At 38.3% G+C, this 13,688-nt stretch overlaps 1 protein-coding gene across 2 annotated transcripts in view; it reads right to left on the reverse strand.

Moving 5' to 3' along the window:
* The window catches only part of PIGK (phosphatidylinositol glycan anchor biosynthesis class K), a 73,293-nt gene that overhangs the window by 26,713 nt on the left and 32,892 nt on the right, over positions 1 to 13,688 (reverse strand). The window contains exon 10 of one of the 2 annotated variants that reach the window (XM_032192702.1): positions 8,340 to 8,597. The exons of the other annotated variant lie outside the window; for it this stretch is intronic. Coding sequence (XP_032048593.1) covers positions 8,585 to 8,597 — 13 coding nt within the window. The 3' untranslated portion in view covers positions 8,340 to 8,584. Of the gene's footprint in view, positions 1 to 8,339; positions 8,598 to 13,688 lie in introns of those variants that run through there. 2 annotated transcript variants of the gene reach the window in all.

A 13,688-nucleotide genomic window follows, 5' to 3' on the forward strand; every position in this document is an offset into this window, starting at 1 on the left:
CCTCTGAAGAAAATGATACACATATGAAGGCTCCAAATATCCCTTTTTGATTTCCCAGAGCAAGCACCAGCTTACTGGTCTAAATATTTATATAGCTGGTATAAGGCAACCTCCTCTAAATTGTTTCTCTTTTTGTTTCTTTCATTTTATCAACAAAACCTGTAGTACAGCCATTCCCTCTAACAGAGTTGAAAATTGGATGATGTAACAAAAAATTGCTATCCTAGAAACAGCACAGAGGATAAAACATAATATATGAAAGGCCTCCATGAAACACCATCCATCCTGAAAGCTCCAAGAACAGGAGTAAACTCAAGACTTGTCTGTCCTAAGGCCAGGGCAGATGCAGCTACTGGAGCCTACAATTCCCTGGAAGCAGGCACACTGACTATACTTTAAACAATCTTTTAAATAAGATAGAACAGAGACAGCTCGCTGCCAGTAAGATCAAACAACATGACATAGCTGACATCTGCATCTCTGAATTCCCACCCCAAAGTGGGAGCTGCACCCAGAGATGGTTTCTCTGGACACCAGAGCGTTATGGCCTTAGCCATGCGCAAACAGCATCTGGAAAAGTGCCAGCTGAGGGGTGTAAAGCTCACAGCAGGACATCAGGGACTATGCTAACAATTAAATATCACATGACAATACAGTCCCTTTATCTGTCTAAAAGTACAGAGCAGCCTCATATTCCATCATTAGAGAATTACATCAGTTAGCCCGGTCAGCTTTGCAAGTGGATCAAATTAAAAAAAAAAAAAAAAAAGAAAGAAAGAAAAATGGCATGATGATTTGGATTTGGGCAGTCAATACAGAGTATGAAATAATCATGTGAAAACTTACTGCTAAACTGCTACTGCATTTTACATGAACCCTAAGATTACTAGCCCACTAGCATTGGGCCTCCAAGGCTGGATGAATTACCTGTAAAAGACAATCCTCTTCTAAAAAGCATAAGGGATAGAACAGCCCTGACTAGCAAGAAGAAAAAGGTCACCACAGAAGAGGATGTTGTACTTCCTCCTCTCTTTTGCAGGGTGGAGGAAGAGGAACAGGTCAGGAGAAAGATCATGTCCATTAACATCATCCTGACCTTGCTTCTCCCTTTCAGCAGGACACAATTAAGTTGGTTACTGTCCTCCTTCCAGAGACAATTTCCAGGTGCCTGGGACTGCATTCACTTTTGCTCAAAAACAGTTATGCCAGGAAAAAAAAATATAAAAAAAATCATCTCTGTTGATGGAATTTGTGCTCAAATCACATATGAGGCAATTTGAGGCTGTAATTTCACAAAATTAGTCGGCCTGTTCAGTTCATTTATATTTGACACTTAAACCTTTGTAAAATTAAAGCCTAATTTGTTGTAATACAAATTTCTTTGTATGCTTAATGTCTTTCAAAACAATTCCATTACGAAAACAAAACTAATTTTTTATGAATTAATTTTCCAGTAAGAAATGGTCCTTTCTGTCTCAATTGAGCATGACAGCAGAGTGCTGCCAACAGTGGCAAAGCAAGCTAGCACAGTGGCATATCAGCATATAGTGCATCACGCCTGACAGCTGATAATGCAAAGCATAAGGAGATCTTGATTTTCAGGGAGAAGACTAGAAAGAAACATAAAATCAGGAGAAAAGTGGGAAGCAGTAAGAGACAGCAGAAGAGGAAGATCCTGAAAAATTCAATTTGAAAGTTATTTTTATACTGCCACTGTGACTGCTTTTAGATGGAGGAAAGTAAGCATGAAACAGAAACTGTGGAAAGTGAATCTAAATCCAGTAAAATGCGTCAAGATATTTGTGAAAATATCTTATTTGTTATTTATATTTACATGCTCTTTCTTGTGGGAAAATCTTAAATCAACGTGTGCTGAAGAAATATAAATCCCTATTATCAAGAAGTGGCATATTTTGCCACAAATGCTAATCCAACCTATGGTCTGCTACACGGAATAGCTGCAGTGGCATTAGGACTTAGATATATTTTATCTCGTGCAAATATTGCAAAAATACAAGGAAAAAAAAAAAAGATCAGCATATGATAGCTAACTGGTTTGCTCATGGCAGAAATGGGTTGTTAGGACACTTCAGGGGAGAGAAAAGACCTGAAAACCAGGACAAACTATACCACACAGCCATATGACCTGGCTCCCCGGCAGCATAAACATTCGCTAACTGCATGAGGCACTAGGGATAAGGCTAACATTTCTTTCTTCCTATACAGTCTCTAGATTTGCTGGTTTGAACAGATCGCATTCTTTCATGCATATGACCCATGTATAGGCAGTACTGCACCTCTTTGAAAGTGTTGATCTGTGAAGATAAGTCCTTATATAACCACCCCTCTCAGAAACGACACAAAATCAAAGTCAGAGTGTTTAGTCAGGGTAAGGAGAACAGGCTATCAGAGACAAAAATATATTAAGGAAGAAGTGGGTGTGAGGGTACCTTCTTTAGATGATGCAGATGTACAAGACAAGCTGCTCTTGAACTGCAGCCTGATTTGTTCAATAGAAATCTTCTAAATACTATGAATGAGGATACTGGAACAGATCGTCCCACTTCTGAAAGTGGCTCAAAAGCAGAAATATGACAACTGATGGGATAATCAGTACGTGACCAAAGAATGCAAGTAACTCTGCCGTGGCCCACATTACACATCCTAGGTTGAAAGGTTGAAATGATTAATTTAAGTCCATGAATAGCACCAATAGCTTTATTGACTGTAAATACATGACCGTGCTGGCATCTGGCAATAAAAAGAAAACAAAATACCAGAACTTTATGCACCACATCAGAAAAAGTTATTAGGTTTCCTATTAAAAAGAGACTGAAATGGGCTATGTCGAGTTTGAGTGAATAGTTTTTAAAATTGGCCATTGAAAAATTTATCTACCATATCCATACTACAGAAGATTAAGAATTAGACCTTGGATCAGTGCCAGGTACTTGATCTAACTGCTAAGTCCTAACTTCACACGTACTTAAGAACAGGGTAAATTTAACCAACAGTTTAACCAACAGGAGCACTAGTCTACACGGAAAATGCCAGAAGAGAACATTGTTAGTTCTGCTCTTCCTTAAAAAATGTGCAAATAGATGATTTTCTTCTCTTTTTAATGGAACACAAGATTACACTGGCATGTCCACCATACTAATAGTCAAACAATAAAAGCAAACAACATGCAAAAGTAAAAATCATCCCAAGGGATTTTCTCACATCTCCTTTATGGTATCAATTTCTTCCATTACATAGAAATTACAGAATGGCTTGAGTTGGAAGGGACCCTAACGATCACCTAGCTCCAACCTCGCTGCCACAGGAAGGGATGCCAACCACTAGATCAGGCTGTCCAGGGCCTCATCCAACCTGGTCTTGAACACCTCCAAGGATGGGACACCCACAACCTCTAGACAACCTGTGCCAGTGCCTCACCACCCCTCTGAGTGAAGAGCTTTCTCCTGACCTCTAATCTAAATCTACACTCTTTTAATTTAAAACCATTCCACCTTGTCCTGTCATTGTCTGTCTGAGCAAAATGGCATCCATCTTTTTTTATAAGCCCCCCTCGAAGTACTGAAAAGCTGCAATCAGGTCACCCCTAAGCCTTCTCTTCTTCAGGCTGAACAGCCCCATCTCCCTCAGCCTTTCTTCATAGGAAAGGTGCTCCAGTCCTCTGATCATCTTCGTAGTGCTCCTCTGGACCTGTTCTAAAAGACCAAAACATCCTTCTAGGGGTGGGTGCCCCAAACCTGGACACAGGACTCCACTTGAGGCCTCACAAGGGCAGAGTAGAGGGAGACAATCGCCTGCTGCCTCTTTTGATGCAGTCCAGAGTGTAGTTGGCCTTCTGGGCTGCAAGAGCACACTGCTGGCTCATGTCAAGCTTTTCACCCACCAGAACCCCCAAGTCCTTCTCTTCAGGTCCCTTGGATGGCTTCCCTTCCTTCTGTTGTATCAACTGGACTACTCAGCTTAGTGTCACCTGCAAACTTGCTGAGGGTGCACTAAATCCCATTGTCTATGTTGTTGATAAAGATATTAAACAGCACCAGTCCCAGAACAGACCCCTGAGGTACAGTGCTCTGACTATTTAACAGAACGTTCAGTGTGTACTTCATTTACTTTCCTCAGGTGTGTGCAGATGTCCCCCTCTAAGAACCTGATATACCTAATAACGCAAACAATTTCACTCACTTCCACTGTCCTGAGCTTTGGTTAGCTGGACAGCTGGCAGCTTACCTGGCGTGACTTTGCATGACTGTCTAGAATGCTAATGTGCATCTTTTGCTGTTCATTATTGTGAAGTCTGAAAGTCATGTCTTTCAATGGGTACGTGATTTAGTGCATATTCAAAGATGAAAAGAGGAAGGAGATATGTGAAAATACACAGGTACTACAGTGAAAATACACAGGTACTTCACAATTATAGACAAGCACACCAAGATTCTTCGGTAGCTGAATGCAGTAACCTTCGCTTCATGATGCTTGTGGAACCTAATCCAGCAGGTGGCCTACTGCGAAAGACAGCTTAAAAAGAACAATGAACAATACAATATGAAGATAAAACAAATAAATGAAAGGAAAAAGTGATATCTTATTGATTGAATTTTTCATTGCATGTTAGACAATCAGATTTATGATTATCTAGGGAAAAAAAGCTAATGACTTGCATGGAAAAGAAAAATATTTTACTTCAGTGAAGTTACTTAACTTGGCCTTTACGAAGATAAACTCCTGTAGAATAAAGAACCAAAGCATCTTATTGCTTGGGAATGCAAAATACTTTCAGTAACCTGTTAATTTATTTTCAAACAAGTGTCAACAATTTTGATCCAAGCAAGTTGTACAGACTTAAACCTGGAGTCTCCGAACGCATAGTGATTTCTGTTGGATGCTGTCATAAACAGGTCTGTTAGCATTGCTGGAGTCACCAGACACATTTGAGCTTTAATCTGATGCTTCATAAACTGTGTAAAACTAGACTGTAACAAATGGATCCTCTGCATTTCTGTGATCCACACATAATTCCTTACCTAAGAATCCCAGGTGATTAACTTTTGTCAAGCTACATATACTTAACTATCCCAAGATCCTAAAAATAGGTGATGGAAATCCGTAATGTGTTTTTAGCCAAACATACAGGTTGACCAATATTGTCTCTGCCCTTTTCTAGCCAATGACTTTTGTCAAAATATGTCTAGTCACTGAAGAGACTCTCTGTTCTTATATTTAAGCTCCTGCACCTATTTTTATACTTAGGCAAGACACAGGAAGGGAATTAAAAAGAGTATTAGCTTAACTAAGCAGAAGTGACTTTGCTGCTACTGGAAAACACATGACCTGTAGGGCTTCATTTTGTTATCTCAAATATTCCACACTTTAGGTAAATTAGAAAATCTCTCTTGAATTAATTTAAACTTCAACGTGATGATGCTGCCTAAGCACAAAATGCTAATAAAAAATTGGAGATAAAAAGACCAGCTAAGTCTCTATCACTGAAAATCACCATTTGAGTTTGCAGCTAAAAGTAGGTACTCCTTGCTTAACATTAATTCAGGCAAGGTCTGGAGGAAGAAAAGAGAACAGTAAATGTCTCTATGAAATTTCCCAAACTCAGGGCATGTTATACAGACAAGTCCAGCAATATCAGAGGACCTTTTATTGATGGTCCAAACCAGTCAGAATAGAACATCTCTGACCCAGCTGAGCAAATGTTCAATTTAGTTTGACATATATTTTTGCTATGTCATCTAGTAACTGAGGCTGTAAAAACGCCTGCCAGTGCAGGAAAATCAGCAGGAAGATGTTTTTAAAACAAAGAATTCATATGGAAATGTGCCAGGATAGCAATTCCATTACTTAGTGGCCACAATCAGTCTTTACAGTTAAATTCATATTTTATTCAATACTACTGTTCCTTTCTGCATATGTTCAAATTAAACAGAATGTATGCACTTATTTATATTGTTGCACTTTTCAACAAGCACTTTCTAAAAACCCTGTAATATACACATTTTTAAGTCCCAATATTTCTACACCTACAGTACATATTTCTGTTTTTTCAGTTCATGAGTCATGTAATGTACCATCCAGCTATAATTTCTCATGAGACTGCTTAGTTCGCTACAAGAATCTGTCAAAGTAGCAGCGGCAACGTCTGTTCTCTGCTTGACACCATCATTAGACCTTCTTCTAAAACATCTCCCTACATTTCAAGCTTCCTACTTCACATTTTTGCACTTTTACTCAAATTTATCAACATAGATAACCACCTGAAATTGTAGAACTATTGTTACCAAGGGACTTTTGGAGATTACTCAGTTCATCCTCCCAATATCAGAACAGGTCAACCACAGCTTTGTCTAGCTTTGTCTTCAAAACCTCTATGACCTCGCCATGTAACATGCTCTAAGGCTACTCTAACCTCTTTGAAAACAAACTTCTCCTCATGTACAACCTGGACCTTCCCAGCCTGCAACAAACAGCCAATGTCCCTTGATACCAAGAAGACTTCATTTCAAACTGTTGCAGCCTGCTATTACAATTCCTCTCTTTATAAGGTTAAGTAAACCCAGATCTCTCAGTCACCTCACATGGGTTGGTTACTCCAGGTCCTCACCATCTTGGCAACCCTCTACTGGGCCCTCTCTTCTTCCTCAACATTTTTCTTGAAGGGGAAGGCCAAAAGCCATACACACTCTTTCAGGTGGGACTCCACCAGCAATGATTGAGGAGAAATAATAATAATATTGCTCAACGTGCTAACAATCTCCTCATGTAGCTCTGCAAGCAGCTTGCATTATTGATGATGACAGCATACCACTGGTTTCTACTCACATTCTCAACTTCACAAACTTTGCAGCACTTAAACCAGAATGATTTTGGTACCCTGCTCTCAGGAATAGAATCAGCAGCAAGTCAGATCACTACTCCTGCATCAAAGCATGTGGCACGCTACTTGCCAAGAGGCAAACTTAGGAATTCCCCTGACTATCAAGGCAAGCCACTAGGTCCGAAGTCTATAGGAAAGAGAGAGGAACACTATCTCCTTCCAAGCAATTCAATGTTGTAGTAGTTCCAACATCTGCCAGCCATACCTGCAACTGTACCTTACCAGATACACCTGGATTTGCAAGTTATCTCTGGCTGCAGAGCCAAACAGTAGGCTGGACAACCTAGATTTCTAATATTCCAAGGTGGTTTATAATCCAAATACCTGACACAAAATACAGTATCTCAGACACCTGAGAAGTCCAGATTTCTGATTACCTCACTCTTCTCTTGCTGGGATGAGACAGATGCAGTAGCTCTGAGCATGCCAGAAGCTATAAGCTCCCTTTCTCTCTGCAGTCTCTAAGGAACAAGGTTAAAGCAGGAACAGAAGCAGCTTTGAGTGAGCTACAACCACGTCCCTGTTTAGTTGCCTCATATTTTCTGTAGTGTTTTATTTGGCTTACAACAGTAAAGAGCTAAAAACATTTAATACAAAGAAGTTTTTAAAAAATAAATTTTAATTTATTTCCATGCCTATGTTGATATGAATTCTAGCATATAAAAATCTTGCAATGTCATAATGAGGCTGCACCAACACAAAATGTAGTGGAAGAATCACCTCTTTTGACCAGCTGGCCATGCTCCATTTAATGCAACCCAAAATGCAGTTTGCCCTCTTGGCTGCCAGGGCACATTGCTGGCTCCTGTCAAGTCTGTTGTCAACCAGCACCTCCAGATCCCCTTCAGCTGAGATGCTTTCCAGCCACTCATCTTCCAATCTGTGCCTGTGTCTGGCAAGGTTTATTAACATAATCTCAGTGGTAGGTTCTTCCATTATCTAAAAGTCATTTCCTGCTAATGTTTACAATCTACAGAGCATTGTATCAGTAAATCTGAATGTTAAGTGTATGTTATCAGCAGATACAATCAGTAACAGACCGCGCAAAGCAGAAAAATATCATAATGTCAATCTCTCAGATTTTAAAGCTTCAGACTATCAGTATACCTTACATAAAAGAACAAAGTCTCCAATTCTGCTAAGGTCCTTCACATTCCTGTGCAAGTGCATATGCATAAACATCTGCATAAAAGAGCAAATATGAAACTGAGGAAAGAATTAAGTTTCTTGGTTCATCTAGTACAGATAATGAGGCCAGATTTCTCTTTCACAATCTGCATATGGAATAACTAACAGTTACAGAAACAATGGAACAACTCCAACTGCACAATAATATGTTCAAGAAAAAAATCCAAAGTAAGGAAAGCACAAACACAGGCAAGAGCCAAAAGATTTCTTTCTACAAACTTTTACATGTTATATATTATCAAATATATAGAGAGAGTTCACATTTTGTCATGCACCTTTTAGCTTCATTGTAAAAATATTTTGTGGAAAACAAACTTGATTATCTAAATCAGCAGTTTTCTCTTTCATGTTCCCATGAATGTTCAGTCTGTCACCAAAATTGTTAGATTACTTTGGACGCAAGCACCATAGTGGCAGGTGGGTATCCTTCTTCTGTACGTTCATTGCTCAGCTACAGCGGATCCTCACTCGTGGCTGGGATTCCCACATTATTGCAATTTAAGTGAGGAACCTGCACAGTAAGCAGCATTTTTTTCAGCATGAGTATCAAAGTGCTTTAATATACATACTATAAAGTCCTTCTACTTCATAATATAAATACAAATCCTACTCTAATTTTTGAGTTAATGATAACCAGAAGTGTCTGATAGCATTACAGTATGTTGGTCCCCTACCCAGAGAAGCTAAGGTTAAAAAAAAAAAAAAGTCTCTTTTCATTTTAAGTACAACTCTGCAGCATTTTTTGTCGAATGTATAGAGAGTATATATTCTAAGAAAATCTTATTGTAAAACTCAGAGTATGTATTGACTATTTGTGGCTAGTATATGTATGCTGTATGGCTGTTGGTCAATTGAGACTTCATGGGCATAGGCTATACTGCTGCCTTTACTTCTTATACTTTAATGTCTCCCTGCTTTATCTCCTAAAACAAACAAACAAAAAAACCCACCTGCTTCTACTGCATTTACCAAGGCTACGGTGAATGCAGCAAACACACCCAACCTAACTGATGAATATGTAAGTCACTATGAAAAATTTCCATTTCAGTAAATATACGGCACTATAAAGTACTCAACTTTCACTAGAAAGCTGCTTAATGGTTGCAGTCATTGTCTTGTTACAGAGCCCTAGACTGCAACGTGATAATACAGTATGATAATACAGTATTTACTGATGGACTGTATTCTTTGATAGAGAAAGGCCTGAAAGACAGACATAGTGGGGAAAACAGCAGTACAGAAGAACACCTGCTATCTCAAGCTGACTGCTAAGCAGCTGACAACATTTTCACTGCAGCACTCGCCCTTTAGCACAGGCAGGGGTTGCCTCAGTACCATGGCAGAGCCGTGATGCCATCACCCTCTCAGAGAGCTGGCAGCCTGGGGTCCGCTGGGAAGCCATACAAACTCTAGTAAAATATGATTTATGACAAGAAAATGACAGTGCTGATGGCTCTCCATAAGTGGAAGGCCTCAGGATTTTCTTCTTATCTCAAGAATGTGTTTTGTATTTTTTTCTTTTTAACTTAAATATTTTGCAGCTGTAATAAGCTGTTAACCAACTACCAGCCAGCTTATCGTTAGAAAAAAACACCATTCTACAAGAAGTCTTTTTAACAGGAAGAAGGAAAAAAAGAAAAACTAGTAAGACTGAATTTCTGAGAGGTTCTATAGTTTGAATTCAATACAGTGGTATAGCTGGTACATCCTGAATTGATAATGTATTATAATCACCTCCAGGAGTACAATGAAAGTATGTTTCCAGGTTTGGGTGTCTGTGGTTTTCTGTTGGTTGTCTTGTTTGTTTAAAACATAACAGAACCACTGATCTAATAAACATAGTACATTAACCATTACAGACAAGCTGTATACATTATACCTCAAAAATTATTTTCTATTGAAATTTTATTCACTCCACTTATATCAGGACAAAAATTGACATCACATTACTTTAACTTACTGTCTGAAATCTGTTTTTCTTTTAAGTAGTTTTAATTGAACATACACAATACTGCTTCAAAGATAAGCAAATTCAAAGTGAAACTGGCAGAGGATAAACTGTAATGAGAGAGATCCTGAGAGACAGGCAAGGAAAGCCTGTAAATGCCTCACTAAGCCTCTTGGAAGGATATCAGCAGCCCCTTCTGATAGCACAATGCAACACAGTGCAAGCTCTGCTACTTCTTCCATGGGCCACCACGTCAGCTGAGAACACAATATCCTGACACCAGCCTAAACTGCCAGAAAGGCAGATATGCAAGGCTAAGCAAAGAACAGAACACTTTTCCTTGTATCTGGGAAGAGATGTCTAAAACACAGTTAAGTGTTGAATTTTAATAACTGGTGTACATAATTACAGAGGTAAAAATAAACTCTGTGCTCTAATTTAGTGAAGACGCCCTTTCCCCACACTTAAGAATCTGGCAAGAAGTATTTTGCAAGGTGATTTATTTGCTTGCACCACCTAGTGGGGTTTAGTTTCATCTACTGAAATTGGGTTCAGTCATGTTTCTACCTCATGACATCAGCGACAGACTGCTTTCTCACGACAGGCTTAGGATTTCAAGCCTGCATGATCCACTAACAGTACCATACTTCTAGGTTCCCACACATGTATAAAAGCACACACACACACACACACACACAAAAAAACAAAAACACTAGAAAACTGTTCCTATTTTACTTGTGTTAAACAAGGTCAGCAGGGACTTAACAGAGGTGTCATAGAAAACTACTTCACAACATGTTTGGGTCTCTGACTTGAGGTACTGTTTGTGCGTACTTCATAAGTGCATACCACAAAAAACCTCAACAGTCCTAACAGACTGTTCTGTCATAATAGGCCTCACACTGAGATTTGAAAGATTTCTACAGTGCTTTTGGATCAAACCTCTGGCAGAGGCAGGCACGCTGTGCAAAGAGCTCCGTCTTCAGGAAAGAGGCTGGTCTGGGAGCACTTGGTTTTACTTGTAGCAAAACCTAACTGCAGAAGTACCTAAGCTGCCTCGGTTTTCAGTTATCTGAAAGAATTTTATAATGCATTACTACTTTATAATGCACTATCCCTACGCAAAACTACTACTCAAAGCCCAGCCACACTGGACTTGATCGGTTTAAGCTCATACTTCAATGTAGACATATACTTGTAACTCGTAGTATCAGAGGAGGAAAAAATACTGCACCTTCTTTACAATAAGGAACTCATTACATATATTCCATTTGGATTCATAGGAGGACTTCAGGGAATAACGCAAAACTTTTTACTCTTCTCTGAACTCCTATATGCAAGAAGAAGAAAACATTTTCATTTCATAAAATAACTACACTCTGATTCTTCAGAAACACTGCTGCTTTATTCCCAAAGAACAAAAGAAAGAGACACCAGTCACAACTGTGCCGACACGTATGCAAAGCCCCAGGCTATGTACGGTACTGCCTAGGACAGCTGTGTACCAGCTCCTCGTGTATGATGGAAGCATATTTAAAAAAAAAAAAAAAAAAAAAAAAAAAGTGTGGCAACCCAGCAGATGCTAACGCAATCCTCCAAATGTCCAAATGGCAAACAAGAAGTGAGTGACTGTATTTTAAAGAAAGAATAAAGTATTTTTTGATTCCCTTGTTGTACTAAAACTTTTAGATTGTTTCAATTCCCATATAAAGCACTCTTTCAGGATGGAACACTGAAATGTATTTTCCACATTCATAACTTCCTTATTTAATTAAGGTTCCAACATGGACCACTCTATGAGGACTAAGATCAAATTTAAGACTTAATAGCTGCATAGGAAGTAGAAATGACGCTTGCAATCTCATCACATATTAATTTGATGTTCACCCACATAACATCTAATCCTGCCTAACTGTGAAGCAATATACAGGCAAAACATTAATATCCAACAGCAAATCACTGCAGGATGTTGAATTGCATTCAAAAAGGCAAAAATCAAAGCACAGCATTTAAGTTACAGAACATGGATTCAGACACAAAGGCACAGGAAACTGTACAAATTACTTTACAGAAACTTCTTTTGCTTGGGACATTCTGCCCCTCCAAAACTTGCCAACACTGCTCTGTCTTGAAATTTCACCATCCAAGCATTTTAAGGCTGCCTCTGACCCTCCTACGGTGAAGGGAATGCTGCATAGTCAGTTGACCTAGCATAAAATCCCACGAAGAACTCACAGTATTCCTACTGCGGAACCACTTTTATTAGAAAGACTGTGATTGGTCTAAACACTGCTTATATCATGAAAACCATTTCAAAAGACTATTCTACAATACAGGATAAGACTAATCTTAACATCTACTGACAAGAAAGTAAGCAAAAAAATCTCATACAACTTTCACACATTTTTCAAGAAATTCACAAAAATGTCTCCTTAAAAGAGTCTAATGGATTCCAACACTAGAATTTCTTTATTAATAACAGTTTTAATATTTTTCTTTTAAAGACAGAAGCACCTGATCAGGAATTTCAAAGTGATAAAAGCTGAGCATTAATCATGTTTGCCTTAAAATTTCATTATTTTTTTAATGCTTTATCAAACGGCCCTCACATTTTCTGTTACATTTCTCCGCTTTTTAACTTAGCTTCTGTCTAAAGCACTGCTGGTTGCTATGGTAACTTTGGCTTTTTTTTTTCCTGCACTGTTCATGCAGGTTTTCATCAAACCCAATGACTTTTTTTAATCTTATCTGCTCTATAACAATAGTTCCTTGACTAAAGTGCTGTATACTGTACTAGATGAGAATCCTGCTATTTCACACTAGTAACTGGAAGAAAAAAAAAAAAGTTACACAAAATTTTGAAAACTAGCAATTGAAGTGGTTTTTTTTTGGTTTTGAGTTTTTGTTGTTTTTGTTTTTTAGTGTCTGACTACATTTACTTTTTTAATCTGAACATCATGCAGGTAAAACATACTAATTCAGGTACTAGTACATGTAAAATAAAGCAATTAAAAAAAAAAAAAACAGTAACATTTAAGGAACAAGAGACCTTGTGTGGTGACTTACTATAACCAGTAGTTGTGTTTGTTTTTTTTTTTTAATTTATTTTAGAAGAAAATTAATCATTGTTATTTCATGTGGATCAGGCAGGACACAAATGAACGCTAAGAATTGAATGATTCTCTGCAATTGCTAAATGTGCTAGAGCACTACACTTACCACTGCAGATGGACATCAGCCCAAATAACTCTGTCATATAAAAAATGCTTCTGGTCACAAGTAGTTCTTCAGATTAGAACACAGTCTGTTATCAAGTTGGTCTAGAACTGACAAGAAGCAAACTACATATGCCAGCTAGCAGATGAAGTACATGCTAAGGCTTGAGCCATCTCCAAACACTTTTCCCTTGGATTCTTTTATAAATCTATTTTTCCACGACTATTTAAGTTTAGGACTAAGTTCTTCAATATGCATTTGTTCATGAGGTCTTGCTTTTCCTTGAATTAAAGCAAATGAGATGCTCTTTTATATTTTCTGTAGGACGTCACATTTTTCTGCTCTACATAGGAAACACTCCTCATGAGTATTTATCCCCTTACTCGTGAAAAATAACTCAAATACAATGATTCAGTCAAACGGAGCTAATTACACAAG

Source organism: Aythya fuligula, chromosome 8, assembly GCF_009819795.1.
Source record: "Aythya fuligula isolate bAytFul2 chromosome 8, bAytFul2.pri, whole genome shotgun sequence".
NCBI lineage: Eukaryota > Metazoa > Chordata > Aves > Anseriformes > Anatidae > Aythya > Aythya fuligula.